This window comes from Gobius niger (assembly GCF_951799975.1).
Source record: "Gobius niger genome assembly, chromosome: 19".
Lineage (NCBI taxonomy): Eukaryota > Metazoa > Chordata > Actinopteri > Gobiiformes > Gobiidae > Gobius > Gobius niger.
Window position 1 is genome coordinate 24091042 of NC_136870.1, and position 18446 is coordinate 24109487.

Genomic DNA, 18446 nt, shown 5'->3' on the forward strand with positions numbered 1-18446 from the left:
TAGCGTTATGCAGCCTTTAGCAGCGAGAGGCTTGATTATGTCATTTGCAATGTCCATGTCACGCTGTTTTTATGTCTTTGCCGGGAAATCTACCTCCTGACAGGCCATTAGTCATCGCCAGGCGCTCCCCCCACCCTCCCCTCCCCCGCCGACTCCTCCAGATCTCTCCCTTTTCCTCCCCCCTTCTCTCTCTCTCTCTGTGTCCCTCCGCCGAACAACGCAAGACATCAATTCGACTCAATATTCCGCTAACCCCCGTCTTTATGCGCGGCTAGAACAAAGAGGAGGCTGTGTAAACTGCTAGCATGCTCCGATTAGCTTAAGGCGAGACAATAAAAGGCGGTAATTTAGCCGGCGACGTTTTAGAGAAGTGGCTCTTTCGGGGTTTGTACAGGTAGCAGCCGGTCAAATGCAGTGAGTTTGAGTGTCATTTTAACACCGAAGCATTTGTCATTTACAAAGACGTGCGTTCATTCTTGTACACTGGAAAATAATGAGAAATTTGGAGATGTTTTCAGCATAGCCTGCAACTGAATGTGTTTACAGAAGAAGAAGAAGAAAGAAGGAAGAGGGAAGGAAGGACTAAGAGGGAAGGAAGGACTAAGAGGGAAGGAAGGAAGGAAGGAAGGAAGGAAGGAAGGAAGGAAGGAAGGAAGGAAGGAGAGGAAGAGGGAAGGAAGGATTAAGAGGGAAGGAAGGACTAAGAGGGAAGGAAGAAGGAAAGGAAGGAGGAAGGAAGGAAGGAAGGAAGGAAGGAGGGAAGAAAGGAAGGAAGAAGGAAGGAAGGAGGAAGGAAGGAAGAAGGAAGGAAGAAGGAAGGAAGGAGGAAGGAAGGAGGAAGGAAGAAGGAAGGAAGAAGGAAGGAAGGAAGAGGGAAGGAAGAAGGAAGGAAGGAAGAAAGGAAGGAAGAAGGAAGGAAGAAGGAAGGAGGAAGGAAGGAGGAAGGAAGGAGGAAGGAGGAAGGAAGAAATAAGGAAGGAGGAAGGCAGAAGAAAGAAGGAAGAAGGAAGGAAGAAGAAAGAAGAAGATCTTTATTTATATCGCGCCTTTCACAGACATAGTCACAAACTGCTTTCCATTTATACATTCACTCCATACTCCGTGGTGGTAAACTACGTTTGTAGCTTCAGTTTCCCCTGGGGGAGACTGCGCCAACGGTCCCTCTGCCACCACCAGACATTCACACACACATCATTCATCCTGGCCTATTGTACATGTTTTTAGTGGTAGGGAAAACCGGAGTACCTGGAGGAAACCTACGCAGACATGGGGAGAACATGCAAACTCCACACAGAAAGGCCCCGTCCAGGTGGGAGTGACCTGTAGAGCACAAATTCCTGATTCCTGAATTTTTTTTTTACTAAATAACCAGTATACTCATTCCAGCCACTAGGCGGCTACTTAAATAATAAAAAAGAATTCCGCACATGTCCAGCAGAGGGCACTGACATAAGAGATCAGGACATAAACAACACATTACAGCCATGAGGTAAATCAAGCTCACCACCATCACAGTCAAGAACAATAATGTGGCCCCCAGAGAAATAAGTTAGAGGACCCCTGCTGTACATATGTGGGTACTGCCGGGGCTGAAGAGGATTATGTTACAGCGTCACATCCAAAATACATATGGACACCTCTCGAGTAACAGCACAGAAATTTGCTTATATGAATCCTTTTACTCAATACAATCAGTCCAACAACAATGTCACCATTTATTTTTGACTTTTGAGAGAGCACCAAAGAAGGATGCAGTTAAATGAGGCATAAAGAACTTTAACATCGTGAATAGTTTGTGAATACAGGGTTCACACAAGTGGCAGCAGGTCTAATTGAACGCTATTAATGCCATTTTTAAGCCCAAGTGCAATATTTCTTATGGCACAAATGGAAAAATCTTAATTCAAATCTTAAGATTTGCAAATACTCTATGGAATATTCAAAAGCAAACTAGACACAACGGGCAACAAGTAAAACATGTCTTAAATATCAGTCATAACTGCAGCTTTAAAGTGTTTTTGCATTTTTGGTGAACTTGAACAGTAAAAATAGTTGAATAAATCCTCATTCGAACATGTTTTCCTCATATCTGGCGACACTAACAGGTCATGTTTATGAAAAATCTCCAGAGAATGTCCCAAACCGCAGCGTTATAATCCACATTCCTCTGCTCAAAGCGCACACGCAGCGGTTTCTCCTCCGCCGCCGCCGCCGATCTCCATAACGCGGCGGCTGTGAGAGGCTGTTTAGCTGCTCCCATCACATGCTTATGTTCTGACATTAACGCAGCCTATTGCTTACAGAGCCAATAATCTATATCGCCGCGGGGCCCGAGCTGCCGCTTCACACTGGGGGCCCCTGTGAGTCTGCGAATGAGAGGAGACCCCTCCACACTCGGCTCTGGAGATGGAGCCGGGTATTACAGGCTTCAGTGTCTTAAGCTGAACTTTGTAATTATTCCTTTATTTCCCTTCATTTATAAACAAGATGCTGAGATTTTCAACTGAGAGACAAACCGTAAGCGAAGGCCGACTATGCAACTACAATTACCGGAGCAGCAATGCAACAAACTAAAAAAAACAGTGCATATTTTATTATTAAAGATTTGCAAACAGAGGGATGAGGGAAAAATGTCGATATTCAAATGCAAAGTGGACACAACGGGAAACTTTAGAGCACAATTTGTGGACACTGCAGTTAAATGTGTTTTTAACCATAACTTCTTTTTTTTGACAAACCTGTGCTGTAAAAATTGTTTAGCAACGTCATCTTCCCCAAGAAAATTGTATTTAATGTTAGTTGAAATCCAATTTAAGGCTTTTATATAGGGCTGGTACGATCCACTTTTGTCACGATCCGATACTCCGGGTCCGATCCGATACGTATTGCGATTATATGCGATAATTATGATGAGTGATATGTTCACCTTGAAATGTGCAAAAAGTCATGCGTCCAAAGTATAGAAACCTATTTGACATTTACTGAAGTGTTTAGATTGAAAAGTGCATTAACACAAAATGTCCCAAAGTGCTGTGGAAACAAAGGAGTGTGGGATAAAAAAAATGCCTCCTAACACAAGTATTGAATGTATTCCGATACTTGATAAAGCATCGATGCTTGGTATTGCAGCACAAAGTATTGCGATCAAGTGTCAATTTTGACAACATATTTTATTTTAGTTTTAGTCTTTTGACTAAAATGTAATTAAATGTTAGTCAAGATTTAGTAAAAAAAAAAAAGCTTTTCAATTTTAGTCTAGTTTTAGTCGACTAAAATTGCATGTCAAATTTAAGCGTAATTTAGTCGATTTATATTTATAATATTCATTATAATCATATTTAATCAAGGTTCTCGACTTCATGGAGCTGCTCCACATGAATAAAGCTCAGACCTGTTCATTTGGCAGTGAATTAAATGATGAGGCTTTTTCAGACTGTCAATAGAAGTTCGGATGATTTTAGTCTCTCCTTTTCATTTTTATTTAATCTTTTTTTAGTCGACTAAAATATCGGGACATTTTAGTCACAGTTTTAGTCTCATGAAAAACTTTAAATTTAGTTTTAGTCTAATTTTAGTCAGCAAAAATATCTCTTTGACTAAAATGAAGACTAAATATTTTAGTCGACGAAATTAACACTGTTGCGATCCAAGTCTAATGCGATAATTTGTCCCAGCCTTAGTATTTAATTACATTTTTATGCACAATCGACTTTTTAGAGCAGACCTGGAGCTGTGTTTCGAACCACTTTTCCTAAAAGCTCCTCCTGAGGACCTACGTTTACAAGAGATCGGCAGGTGAGGTAAGTATTTCCTGGAAAGCTTGAACCTCTTATTGTAAATGGTAAATGGAGTCAACTTAAAGAGACTAGATGCAAGTTAGCCATTTCATACTCACTACTGCCACCTCAGGTCATACATAGGGGGGAGGAAAATACTTCATTTTTACATTTTTAAACTCCGTATAGTCCCTTTAAACAACACACTTCTACTTCATCAGGCCCAAAGCGCTTTACAGTAAGGAACCAGTCACCCATTCACTCTCCCATTCATACACCAATGTACGCAGACACTGGAGGCAGATAGGGTGAAGTGTCTTGCCCAAGGACACAAGGACAGTGTGCATTTGCGGAGGCTGGGATCCGAACCCACGACCTTCCAATCCCGCTCTACCACCTGCACCACCGTCACCCCATCGTGGAGTAAACACACTCGCCATAGCTTCACTGGTCTGTAGCAACAGGAGGAGAGTGGGAGGGGCTTATGGGGAGATCATGTGACTATCAGGAAGTGGAACTACTGGATATTTTGTTTCAGTGGCTTCGCATCAACACTGCATTTTCAAACCAACAAAGTGTAAAATAGTGATAAGGACGTGTTTGAGATGATCAAAATTATTAAAATCAAAATCATAATAAAGAAGAGACAACTTTTGGGCAGAACTGATGGAATTTTAGCTAAATGTTTTGGGTCATAATTGTATCTTCTATAAAGCATGGAGCACTTTTACCTTGAACACATTATAATCCATGCCTTTTCACGTGTACGTCTTATAGAAAGCCCTTTTGTCAGAGAGAAAAGACAAAAAAAAAACATTCATCCCTTTCCCCTCTCTTCTTCTCGCCACCGACCGCCGCCCGTGCCTGACCTGGGCGGCTGGCTACATCATCTTGACACGTAATTATCTTTGGTCCTTTAATCACCTCCATAAAGATTAATTGCAGGAGACAACAGCGGAGGTCGTGTCTTCAAATCAAAAAGGCTTTCCGCGGCAGACTGACACCGCGCTCTAACCCCCACGGTGTTTTATACGGGCCATCCGGCGAGGACGCGGACACTTTTAACTCTCGTAATTGCAACATCAGCAAAGTGGGGGTTCTCCGGAGCATAAAGCACCAACCAACAGGGGCCTGGAGTGATACGGAGGGGTTTTCAGACAGCAGGGTGTTGCATTACGGAGCATCGTGAGAATAGAAATATCTTTTAAAAGGAATATCCAGTTGGAAATTCGACAGATGTTCCTTTAAATCAGTAAAAAAAAGTCAGTTATTCGGATGTATTTCTTCAACAACACCGCAAAACCTGCAGAAAAGAGCATATGACAAGCGGTGGGAACCTCTGGGTGCCTCACAATTCAATATGATACATGATACATGGCTCACGATATGCCGATAACAAACAGTCACTGCAAATGGTCCGCCTGACCGTCCGGTGTCAGTGGCATTACTTCATTTCCATTTGACTAAACCAAAAGGAATAAATCCCCCAATATGCTAATGTTATATACCATTGTGGCCATATATATCGTAATCATGATATTTCTTTTTTTATATCGTGATGATTTTAGGCTATATCACCCTGCCCTATTACAAAACAAAAAACTTTTAAAAGTTTGTCTCTTATGGTTTCGAGTAGGGCTGAAAGATATATCGTTATTGTATCGATATCGAGATATGAACATTCAAGATATCAATATCGCACAAGAAAAATATATAGCCATCTCGATGCGGTATTGTCTCTTCTATGTATCTTCTATAAAGCGTATGGAGTAACAAGAACATCGATTTTATGCCAGTTATAGCCCTTACCTGTCAAAGCAGCACAAATATATAGGTATCTCAATATGAACATTCAAAATGTTAAAATTGAAAAAGCAAGATATAAACGAATAAAACTGCACTCTTTTGTGGTTTTCACCCAACCCATAGTTACAGTATGTCGTATCGATATTGTGAAATCTGGTATGAATATCGAGATATGAAATTTTGTCCATATCGTTCAGCCCTAGTTTCGAGATAAGCAAAATTCTGCAACATAAGAAAGAAAAAAATACAATCCAAGGCGCACAAACTTGTGAGCGATTTTCACCGCTATAATTCTCAGTTCCCCGAGGCCAAGGAAGTCTAGGCAGGAGGAAGAACGGGAAGTCGATATCGGCCGATAGCCAATATTGTAAAATGCCGATATATTGGCTCGACCAACCAATGCGTTTATTATTATGCATGACGTGATCAAAAGTATAAAAATCGACGGTGCGACAGTGGAGCAGTTGGGAGCGCGGGTTGTCTCGCGATCAGAAGATTGTAGATTCAAATCCCAGCTCCCACAAATGTACACTGTCATTGTGTCCTTGGGCAAGACGCTTCACCCTACTTGCCTCCAGTGTCTCTGCATACACTGGTGTATGAATGAGAGAGTGAATGGGTGACTGGTCCCTTACTGTAAAGGTAGAAAAGCGCTATATAGGTTGAGTCCATTTACCATTTAACAAAATCGCCATAAAAATAAAAAAAAAGGCAATTTGAGGACTGAATTGATAACATGTACACAGAAGTTACAACTCTTTCCCCAAAAGAGGCTTTGCATAATCCGGGCCGTGAGAGTCACCAAAGCGGAGGAGAGTGCATTTACATTTCGTTGAAAGAGTGAATTCCAGTTCCTACCTTCGTCTCGTTTCCTCTTCTCGCCGTTGGATCGGGGAATACCCAGAATGCCGTTGATGGAGTAGGAGCCCGCGGGGTCGTGGGAGGCGCTGGTGACTGGGGGAGACGCGTTGCTCGGGACTGAACACAAACAGCAACATCCAAGAACATTTTTTAGTTTTGACGGCAACTTCACACGGTGGAAATGAACAGATGTCGCAGCAGTGGGACGATCATGAAGAATTTGGAACGGAATAATCGGATTTCTGCCAAGGGAGGAGAAGTATTTCAGAAAGGCACTGTCAAACAAATACACTTTAGTTATATGTACTTCAAATTAGAGCAGAAATTAATATTTCATTCCACGCATCAGGGCAAGGATAGCGCTTCTCTTTGGTCCTCATGGTGCTGCAATACCACCCGTTAGTGGCCAAGAACGACTCCAGAAAGACCTCTATACCAGCCATTCCCAAAGTCCGGGACATCGCGGCCCCTTTATTGTTCCAAAAATCTCCCAGGGCCCCCCAATAATAATAAGTTACTGTATTTGAAATAATTAGTCATTATCTTACAGCTAAAATTACATGAACATAGCTAGATACTGATTAAAGAGGAACACAATAAATGTATATTTCTTTTCAAAATCTGTGGTTTTCAATGTACTTGTAAACAAGTTTTAGGGGCCCCCCTGCAGTGCCTTTGAGGCCCCCCAGGGGGCCCCGGATCCCACTTTGGGAACCACTGCTCTATACTATGGCTCAACAGCCTGGCTCCAAAAATGTTAATGTTTCCTAAGGATAGAGTTTCCTCCTAAGACAACTCTGAGGGGCATAAACATAGATAGACCCAGATTTACATTTATGGTTTCAATTTATTAATGTACTAGCAACATATATTTTTCCGGGAGGAATTTTGGATATCTTTTAAATAAGCTAATCATAAGGCCTCACTCAATCTTGAAATAGGTACTACAAGAAATCTGTCCATGGGGGTAGGTTTTTACACTTTGATTAAGATTTACTGCACTCAAAGCAAGATGAAAAATCATAATTTACTTGAAATAAAACTGTTGTAGTTATCTTAATTTAAGCTTAAAAATCTTGCCCCATGGACAGATTTCTTGTAATTAGACTCTCAAATCAAGGACAAAAGCACTTATTTCAATTCAATTATTAATGCTTTGTACATTCATCCGGTTTTCCGTAGTGGAAAACAAAAAATGAAATGACCATATATGGAGCTAAGTGTAATTTCCCACACCGCCCATTTCCATGAACGGGGCGGGATGACCACTGTTTATCTCCTGTCAAATATATCCATGCATCTGTACAAAACAAGCTAAATGAGTTGTTGGATTTACAAATGGACATAATATAGTGTTACCTATAGTGTGTACGGGCGACGTCAGCGAGGAGCCGTCTGGAGAGGGGTGGAAAGGCTGCTGCACTTTAGTCCTGATGATCCTGAGGAAACCAGAGGGAAAACAACGTCAAATAAAAAAACAGGGGCCGAGATATGAAACAAAACCAGTGTAAAGTCAAGTCCCCAGGTCAAAACCAGGTCTGACCCACGTGACTGAGCCAGGCCCGGCAGCAGCCAAGACTCTATTGCACCTCCTGGCAGTGATTGACCGTTGAAACAAACCATGAAATGACATCAGTTCAGCTCCATGATAAGCTCTGGCGGCTCCAACCGGCCGCTCCTGCTCCCAGACCTCGTACAGTAACAAGAGGCGTGGACGAATACAGATTTATCCATTGGACACGCGGTTTTCACGCATTACTGGACTTGTTTCAATGCATTCATGGCTGAATTTAGTTGATATGTCCTAATTCGAAGCGAGACAAGACAGAGCGTGCAGAATTATTACACCAGATTGTTATTTTTCTTCACCTTTTCAGACTCAAAACTGCGTAATACTGAATCCCAGGGGATGTAATGAGACAAGTGTGGCCAAAGCGGGTCCAATAATAAGAATAAGGTGCAGAATTATTACGCAGTTTCTTTCTCTCACACGAAATGGGGAGGAGGGGGGTCAGAGGGATGCAGCACTCTTGAAATTTCAAAAATATTGAGAAGGAACCACAGAACCGTCAAAGGTTTTGCTGCAAACAATATCACATGAAGCAAGTTTATGGGAAAGAAGCACAAAGTGACGGTATACCGTAAATTCTCTAATATAGGCCCGGGCCTTTATTTATTCAAGCACATTGAGGACCAGGCCTTTATTGGAACCAGGCCAATGTTAGAGACAGGCCTTTAATTCTATTTGAGCAAAACGGATGACCAGGAATAATGAAGAAAAACGAGATTTGTGTCCATTTGAACCTAAAATATTAGGTTCATTTATTAATTTACTTTGCAAACACTCTCCCATCAGCTGGAACATTGACGCCTTTCATTTTGTAGGGACAACAGGAAACTGTTCGCTGCTGATAGTGGAACATTGACATTGTGTGTTAACATTTACACGAGTATGAGACGAGATCCTAACATGGGGAATATTTCTACCGCTATAGTTTCTAATAAAAGCCCCGGCCGGTTTTAGAGACCAGCTTTTATTTGCCTCCGCCAGATGCGAACCACTGTTAGAGACCCGGCCGGTGATGGAATACAGGCCAGGATTAGAGAATTTGAGGTATTTACTGCATCTTTTTCTATCTCCATTGGCAGAAGTGTGAATTGGTAAACAAATATACTGATCCCAGACAATCAGGTCTACAAGCTTGATGTCATGTGAGTCCAAATTGCAATCAGCAAATGACTGTACTTAGGTAAAATAGAAAATATGCCTAAATCCCTATGTCTCCATTCACAACAAGTACTTAAGCTGTAGTTTTAAAGGAACAGGCCACAGTTTTTCCATACTGAGATATGTTCTTACCTGAGCTTAGATGAGTTCATACGTACCTGTCTGGTCTTTGTGCCCGTGTAAGAACTTGGTCACCTCTAACTTCATAGGACTTCCATAGGAATACACTGGGAGAGGCCAAATACTAACAACATCCTTTGTGCGTGACTGAGGGCTCGCACAAAGACCAGACAGGTACGTATGAACTCGTCTAAGCTCAGGTAAGAACATATCTCAGTATGGAAAAACGGTGGCCTGTTCCTTTAACCTCTACAAAACAGTTCATGAACACGTACTGTAAATGCACGCAAACCACCCCGGATTGCAGCCATGCTCACAAATGCATCGTTTCATCCTAGCTTATTAGCAGCACCATAAATAACTCCACACAGAACAGCTACTCATTTCAACTCCCAAACTCCCATAATATCTTGGAAAGGTTTATTACCAAATACTGCAAAAAGCATAATCTGAAACACATCATCACCATCTCACACTTCCAATACTGAGCTACAACAGCTTCTTGATTTTCAAGCCATCTAGAGATACAGTCACCCACACCCTTGCTCCTGCTCCCATTTGCTGTGCTGCGGTTTCAAAAGAGAAAAGTGTAAATAGTCCCGTGTGGCTGTAGTTTTATTTTGCATCTAAAAGCCAACCTATGGACAGGTCAACACTTTAAACAATGCATCTGGTTCGTCCAATTGCTATGTCCATATTAAATAAATAAATACATAAATTAAAATGAATTGAGAGGAATGAGCTTTGCAAGAGCTCGAGAGTTGAGGAAAGCATTTCCTGCGTATGTAGGAACTAAGGAGGAGCCAATGTGCTCAGAACAACCACTGGGAAGATTCAAACACTACTCAAAGATGCGCGAATGGGTCGAAACACAGATCCAGGTCTGTTTTTGATGAGGGAACGACATTGTAAAAAGCTCTAAAAAGGTTCGACTTTCAGATGAATTCACTCAAGTAAAGGGGCTCGATGCAAGTACTCACTATTGCCACCTCAGGTCATACGTGTAACTGCACCTTCTATATTAAGCTTGTCCATTTTTAAGCTCCGTGTAGTCCCTTTAACACACTCGTTTCAGCCGTGTCTCCTCGAAACAGAAAACCTCCATTTGGATATTTCACTCTTCGCTTTCGCCTTATATCCTGCAACACCTCCACCGCCGCCGCCGCCCTCCCCCTTCACCGCCAGCGCCTGTGCCGATGCGGATGAGCTCGTATTGATCGGGGGCTCACGGGGGAAAAAAAAAAGTTGGGGATTAGCGGAGTGCGCGGGCCCAAAGCGATGCAAATACACCGCTATAAATTATATGTGACAGGAATGCAATAGTCCGTTATTGGGCTGCACAAGCCACGCGCCGCCATCCGATTCCGTTAATGTGAGTGGCACTCGGGGAGAGCCGCCGCTGTCACCGCCATTTGTAAACTTTAAGACGATTCATCAAGACGCGCCGGAGAGGGCAAGTGAGGGTTTTTTTTCTGCTTCCGTTTAAGATTTCTGCGGAGGAATCGAAATGACGTCGACGTATATACCCAAAATGTCCATTGATCAGCTAAAAGTCATTTCAACTGTTCAAAATCTTGCCAACATGTCACCATTTTTGGACAACGTTATGAGAGAATAATCAAAGCTTTTATTATGTGAGTTGACAGATGAGACGTTGACCTTTGCACTAGCTTTGATTCATGACGGCATCAGAATCAGCATCAGCATTTATGAGGTTAAGTGAGAAATCTATGCACTATTGAATCACAGTCTCCTCATTTTTAATCTATAGGCTCTTTAGAAAGTTATGATGTCAGGTGAATGCAACTTATTTTGACAGATATTGCACGTCTAAAGTGCACATCTCATGCAAAATTATTTGTTTAAGCTTTAAACCAACACCATTCTCTCGACATTCACACAGTTTTGAGTGATCCTCAGATGATCACGCTTAATGTAGCCGTTTCTAATTCTTCGTGTTGCTGATTTCAGGAGATGGTGCTAAGCTAGCGCATTTCTATGGTATCAGCTAGCCTGCATTAAAAACAGTGTGACCCGCTCCACAGAGCACCTGAGGCAAATCACTTATAACGCCAGACTAACCATATAAATGTCTGTGTCAATAGAATAATTTGTGGAATATAACTGAACTTGAATCACATGAATGGTCGCATTTTGAGGGACTATTTTCTAGCAGATCACTCCGCCGCTGCGTAGCTTATACAACCACGAAGCTGATGCTGCTCAAATATAAGTTCTTTTAAATGCAAAATGTTTTTTATATGGTTAGTCTGGTGTTATAAGTGATTTACCTCTGGTGCACTGTGGAGCGGGTCAGACTGTTTTTAATGCAGGCTAGCTGATACCATAGAAATGCACTAGCCTAGCGCCACGTAACTCTTCAAACATAAGAACTGTATAAATTACAAAAATAATATCTCCAGAAATTAGTTACACTCTGGATAACTAGGAAATGAGGCCCTATGTCAAAAATCCTAAAAAATCCCTTTAAAACCACAACTGTCGTCCGCATTTTTGAAGCCATAATCCAACATTATCTCGGCTCTGAGTCGTTCTGCTCGAAGTGTGTTAACCAGGCCGTGCTGAAGCTGAAAACCATGTCGTGAATCAAAACTCAAAGATAGCTTTTTAATACGTTATTCCTACAGTTGCCAGCAGGAGGAGCCGCAGTCAAAGTCTTCACCCTCCAGGTGCAGAAGAAAATGTTTATTTTGAGTCAAACTTTCTCGGAAATGGATGAAATTCGGTACAAAAAGAGTTGACGGCATCCCGATCAAAAAAGCCAATGGGACCCATAACATATTTTCTACGGTGTTGCCATAGGGACGACCAGGAGCCCCCATGTTATATCAATGGGACGGACACATAAGTATATATACTGCTTGAATATACTGCTTTAATTTTTTCAATACCAGACTAGCATCATTTAACAGCACCCAGCCTTGGTAAAAACCTTCCAAACGATTGATCCTGGAGAGTCCTACAGACCGCTGTGATAGAAAACTAAAGGCCATGCTGACCACTCATACAGCCGCTGGGTCACTGCAAAGGCAAACACACACAAATATTACATTTTTTACCGCGTAAAAAGTTGCATAATGCACCTTTAAATGTCACCTTTTGCCATGTGTCATTGCATAACATTGTGACAATATTCACACAGACAAAGGCATGCAGCGCTCGGGCGTTATCCAACAATATTTATGACAGAAAACAAACAGAAATCTTTCTCGAGGTAAATCCCAGGCCTCGTCTTTCCAGCGGAGCCCGTATCGACGTAGGCATTTTCTCCCCCACTCCTCCCATAACAGTTATTCGGCCCTCGGACTCGGAGCTGCATAAATCCCTGCGCTTTATTTGGTATCCATGTTCTCGTATCGAATAAGCAATTTAGACGAATGAATTAACGACCCGACAGAAGCAGAAAATCCCCCAAAGAAATATTAAAATTGCCTCACGTTACGGATCAATACAATCGAGTGGGATTGAAGAGCGGGTTCGGTTCGGATATTTGCGGCGCGGACAGATTCTTCTTGTGTCTTTTGTAGGGTCTGGAAAAATGCGTGTTAAAAAGTGGGCGTGTCAGGCCGTGATCATGGCTTTTGCGGCCCCTACTGTTGGATTGTCGATTCACTTTATGAAGGAAAAGGAAGAACAGGTGATGCCACTTTACAGAGAAGGTAAGAAAGGAGCCCCTTCTTCACAACTTCGCAAAAAATGACTTTGCTCGGCCTCTCGCTGCTCTGAAAAGGGTGTGTTTACTCTGCGGGGCCAGCGCAGACACGTTGGGCACTTCCTGGATGGGGGTGGTTTGACAATCTTACCTATGACGGTCAAAGCCAGTCTTTTACCAGGAGAGGGCGGAGCAGCATTCATGAGGATTATATATATGAATGAAGCCTGAAACCACTGTGAGGATGTTTATGATGAGGAATAGCATCACAACTAGGTATGACGAAAATTCAACATGTTCTTGACCGACCACCGAGCCTCATTAGCTGGTTGAAACCTGTTAATCCGTTTTAGTCTAAAATAAGCGATTTCAAGCCGCACCTGCAAGGACTGTATCACACAACGGCAACATACATTCTTTTTGGTGAAATGGTCCCACACGCTACTTTTCTTTGCACGCTTGATCCTCCTCGTGGTTGTATAAGCTACGCAGCGGCGGAGTGATCTGCTAGAAAATAGTCCCTCAAAATGCGATCATTCATGTGATGCAAGGTCAGTTTTATTCCAAAAATTATTCTATCGACACAGACATTTATATGGTTAGTCTGGTGTTATAAGTGATTTGCCTCAGGTGCTCTGTGGAGCGGGTCAGACTGTTTTTAATGCAGGCTAGCTGATACCATAGAAATGCGCTAGCCTTGCACTAGCCTAGCGCCACAAAACTCTTCAAACATAAGAACTGCATGAACACTCTGGATAACTAGGAAATGAGGCCCTATGTCAAAAATCCTGATATTTCCCTTTAAAATATCCCTTTAAAGGGATAAATATTAAGGATTTATTAAGGTAAACAAGTTACTTAGTTTACCTTGTTAAATATCCCTGAAAACGATTAAACAACGATTGTCACAAAACATGTATGCAATTTTGGCCAGTTTTATGCATAAAGTCAAACGTAAGTTGCCATGTGTGACAAAAACAGCTTTACCACCGGAAATAATGCTCATGTTTAACTGAACTGTTCTGGGAAAGACGGGCACTGGATGTTGAGTGAGTTCCTCTTCACCTGAACGATCGAAAATCTGCTTCAAGGAAAAATTACAATAAGACAATAATCAAAAACTTGCAGCCCTAATATAATCAGTAGTAAACTGAAATAAATATCGTCTCATTGCAGTCGTAGTCCTTGTCTTTACATGGCGTTTTGTTCCCGGCCTGACTCGCTCCCCGCTCGAGCTGCAGCGTCTGGAGCAGCGTTTAATATTGAATGCGGGTTAAAAGGTGCTCTTCTACTTGACCACATCCTCGGGTCACTCTCTCTGTCACGCTAAACCAGACGAGCCGCACGTGTGAGGCCAATCGACTGGAAAACAGCAGCGTCTCCATAGCGGCGGGAAGAAAACACCTCAAAGCACCGGTTAAGCCTGAGAAGGAACGACTCGCAGGTTTAAACAGAACGTACGGCTGCACTTTAGGAGAAACACCGATATTTCATCAAATCCTAAATGTTGATGGAACTAAATCAGGAAAATCACGACTAAAACTCAGCTATATAAAGTTATTTGCCAAGGACATTACACAAACTATTGTATGTGTTCTAATCCCTCTGAGAATGGGGATGTGCAGGAGAAGCCTCTGGGCAGTGGTCAAGCTCTCCCATCGTCAAGATCAAATGAGCTGTAAGGAATTTATGAAGCTCATGGAGAGAATATGAGAAAGAATAAAGGGAATTTATAATTAGAAAAACAAATGAGTGATGTTTTGCTTCCTCCATAATCCCATGTGCTCATTCATAGTTTATTTTCAGCACTATTTACATTTTCATTGAAGACATTAAAGAAAAGCCGATACATTAAAAGCATTTCCAGGTCCTGTATTTTTATCACATTGTAGGGTCTAGGGTTTAAACTCTGTATAGTCCCTTTAAAGGCACACTGCGTAACATTTTTGACTGTACGGTTGCCATCAGTGCAAAACTCCGAATCACTCCTAATGACCAGCTCAACACAGAAAATGCTATTTCTGCAGTGGGAGATCAAAGAATGGTCATGTTTGTTGCATGCATGGAGGTATATTTCAAGGATTAAAATATCTGTCATAAATGTATTTATTGGGTAAAATTCTACACAGTATTGAATTTTCTGTTTTCTGAATTATGTTTTTTTTTTTTTTTTTTTACAGATTTCTCATTTACTCCAAAACGATATTTTTTTATATGTTGCTCCTCTTCATGGTGACTTTTTCCACATAAATTGCCTCATTTCCAGAAAAAATATTGAAACTTGCAATACATCTTTTCTTAAAAGATGTATTGCAACTTTTTATGCAAAAAAGACATGATATTTGCGTGTATTTGACCTTTAGGTGACTCGGTGGCGTTGTGGGTGCAGCATGGCACCTTTGCTGTACCTCACAGTGGCCTTTATGACGCTCCAGAATCAATTGTTTTGGGGTTTCTGGTCCGTTTCTGGTACAAACCACAAGAAACAGTTCACCCTGGAGTAAGGCTGCTCGATTATTGAAAATATAAGAATCACGATTATTTTAGTCATAATTTAACTTGTTGCCTTTAAAAAAAAACTATGCTGAATATTTTCTGTTTTCTGAACAGTCATAAAAGTACAAATGATTTCAAGTACGCCTTAATTAAAGAGAGGTCTCTGTTTCACACCTGCCCCCTGCTGGCCAGTCCTCACACCTGCGCAAGTAAACTCAGCAGCGCGGTCTGATGACATCATCACACAGCGCTGTTTGTTTTTATGTCAGGCAAAAGCATGAGCCATGGCACAGGAAATGCAAAGGGAAAATAATCCCAGCGGCCTGGAATAATGCAAGTTTGTTTTTGAAAAAAAAAAAAAAAACATTATGCTAATTTTGTTATAGTTTAGTGTAATAATCGAAATCGTAATTGAATTTCGATTAATTGCACAGCCCTACGTCATAGAGGCCACTGTGGGAAAACAAATGCTGCACCCATAACGCCACAGACTCATTAAAAGGTCAAATGCGTGCAAATATTTTTTTTCTCACCTAAAAAGTTGCATAGTGCACCTTTAAATCTAAATCAGTAAGCAACATTCCAGATACACTTCCAGTTCATTTTCCTAAACATTATCCTCAAAGAAGCAAAAACTGTCAAATTCCCTAAATCGAAATTCAAAGCAGCTCTTAGTACCACATTACAGCCAATATTATTCATCTCTTTGTGTTCATATTTCAATTTCCACATAAAAAAAAGGACACTTACGGCTCTCTCTATCTCTCTGTGTCTTTCTTGGTCCTAAATAGAAAAAAAAAAAAGCCTAATTGGAACGGCAGAAGTCGGTGCGTGGGGCTCTTTTGATGGCATTACGCGACATTCTGAATTGATCATATACATGTGTCTGGCTCTCCTTAAATGGGCCTTTTTAAGCAGCCACGAAGCATGAAATGAATTTTCTTCAGCCTTTTCTGCGTTTAGGAGCCGTCTGTCCCGCTCGCTCGCCCCGTCAGCTCATTAAAATGTAACGCTGATGCCGCGCCATGGAACACTGCCTCTTAACCAAAGTTCACATCTCTCTCCTCCGTCCGTCCACTCTCCAACACTCCCCCATGTCTCCCCCCATGTCTCCCCCCATGTCTCCCCCCATGTCTCCCCCCATGTCTCCCCCCATGTCTCCCCCCATGTGTCTCCCCCCCATGTCTCCCCCTCTCTCTCCCTGTAATCGCAATTAGATTTTGCAATTCCATCCATTTTCCCTTTAAACTTAGGCCTGTCATGATAACAAAATCTGAAGTTCGATGCATTGAGGCAGGAAAATATCGCAATAAACGATATTATTGTGACCACTTGATGCCACTGAAAGCAACTTAAAGGAATATTTCAGGATTTTTCACAAATGGCCTCATTTCCGAGTTATCCAGAGTGTTGTTGATTTCTGGAGATATATATATATATTTTTTCATTTTTTTTTTTTCATGCAGTCCTTATATTTGAAGAGTTTAGCGGTGCTAGGCTAGTGCTAGGTTAGCGTATGTCTATAGTAACTAGTAGCCTGCATTGAACACCTCAAAATCATGGGCTCGTCCTCCAAACGTTGCCATATCTGATTTGTAGAAAGCTCCTTTGTGAATTCCACGTGTAGTAATGCCGGCCACAGGTAAACAAACTACTGTAGATCCGGTAACCGAGCAGATCACTCCGCCACTGCGTAGCTACAACCTCAAATATAAGTTATTTTAAATCCAAAATGGTCGACATAGACATTTATATGGTTAGTCTGGTGTTATAAGTGATTTGCCTCAGGTGCTCTGTGCTCGGGTCAGACTGTTTTTAATGCAGGCTACTAGTTACCATAGAGATGCACTAGCCTAGCACTAGCACCACTAAAAGTACGTATTAACATATCCTCTCCAGACCACAACCCCCAAAGCAGCAACTCAGGACCTCCTACTACAGAATTTAATTAGTAATAATAATACATTCTGGTGCATTTTTTTTCATGTTTGGCTTGATTTCACTAAAATATACTGCTTTTGATCAAAAACACCAAATTCACTATTATGAATTTATAAAAATATTGTATTGAAAACATCTCGTGACCCCCTGAGGGGTCCCGACCATCACTTTGGGAAACCCTGTCCGAGAGCACACGAGTTACAACTAAAATGAAACACAATGAAGCACAATTTATGTTCTCGTACTAATAAAAAAAAAGGTAGGATAAAATAAGTAAATGATTGCACATACAATTATATTGATCCTAATTTCATTTATTGGACGATAAGTCGATAGAGTAATTATTGTGACAGTTCTTTCAGTTAATTCTAATGGAACCGTTGAGTGCCTTTTTCGTCTTTCTATTGCTAGCCGTCTGGTTTTGTCTTGTATTCGGGCAACTAAAGAATAAAAATAAACTCCTCTGAACTCCGCAAAGTTGACCTACACAAGTAAGATTCCCTACTATGATTTAAAACTGCGGCCCTGAGATCATTTATTGGTGGCTCTCAGGATTCTCATCTCCAGAGATGGTACACCACTGCCTGACCACAGAGAAAACAAGTCACACCTTCTAAATATTTGATTGGACTCTTTAAAAGGGGCTAGATGTAAGTTAGCCATTTTATACTCACTACTGCCACCTCAGGTCTTCCGCGTACCTGCAGCTTCTATATAAAACTCGTGCATGACGGCACTTCGGACCGAATTAACACCTTTTTGAGTGACAGTGCAGGATGTGGTGAACAGGTCTGAGCTCATACTACACATTAGGACATGGCTGGAACATGTAGGGGGAGGAAAATACTTCATTTTAACATTTTAAACTCTGTATAGTCCCTTTAAAGGGGGGGTATTATGCAAAATCAACTTTTTCAAGCTTTACATCATGTTATTATGTCATTCCCTCATTAAAAACATGCCTGAAGTGTTGCCTTGGCACATTCACGTATTTTTGAGTAATCTGTAAAAACTCTGATGGCGGCCATTTTAGGGATAGGTTTGC

At 41.5% G+C, this 18446-nt stretch overlaps 1 protein-coding gene across 4 annotated transcripts in view; it reads right to left on the reverse strand.

Annotated features, from left to right (window-relative positions):
• Positions 1–18446, reverse strand: part of LOC306978590 (paired box protein Pax-2a-like) — a 97237-nt gene that overhangs the window by 67940 nt on the left and 10851 nt on the right. For all 4 annotated transcript variants that reach the window (XR_013793900.1, XR_013793901.1, XM_079577227.1 and 1 more), the window contains exons 4-5: positions 7803–7882; positions 6441–6560 (exon numbers count right to left, since the gene is read on the reverse strand). Coding sequence is in view for 2 of the 4 variants with exons in the window: in XM_079577227.1 (XP_079433353.1) it covers positions 6441–6560; positions 7803–7882 (200 nt within the window). In the remaining 2 variants the exon portion in view is untranslated. The remainder of the gene's footprint in view (positions 1–6440; positions 6561–7802; positions 7883–18446) is intronic.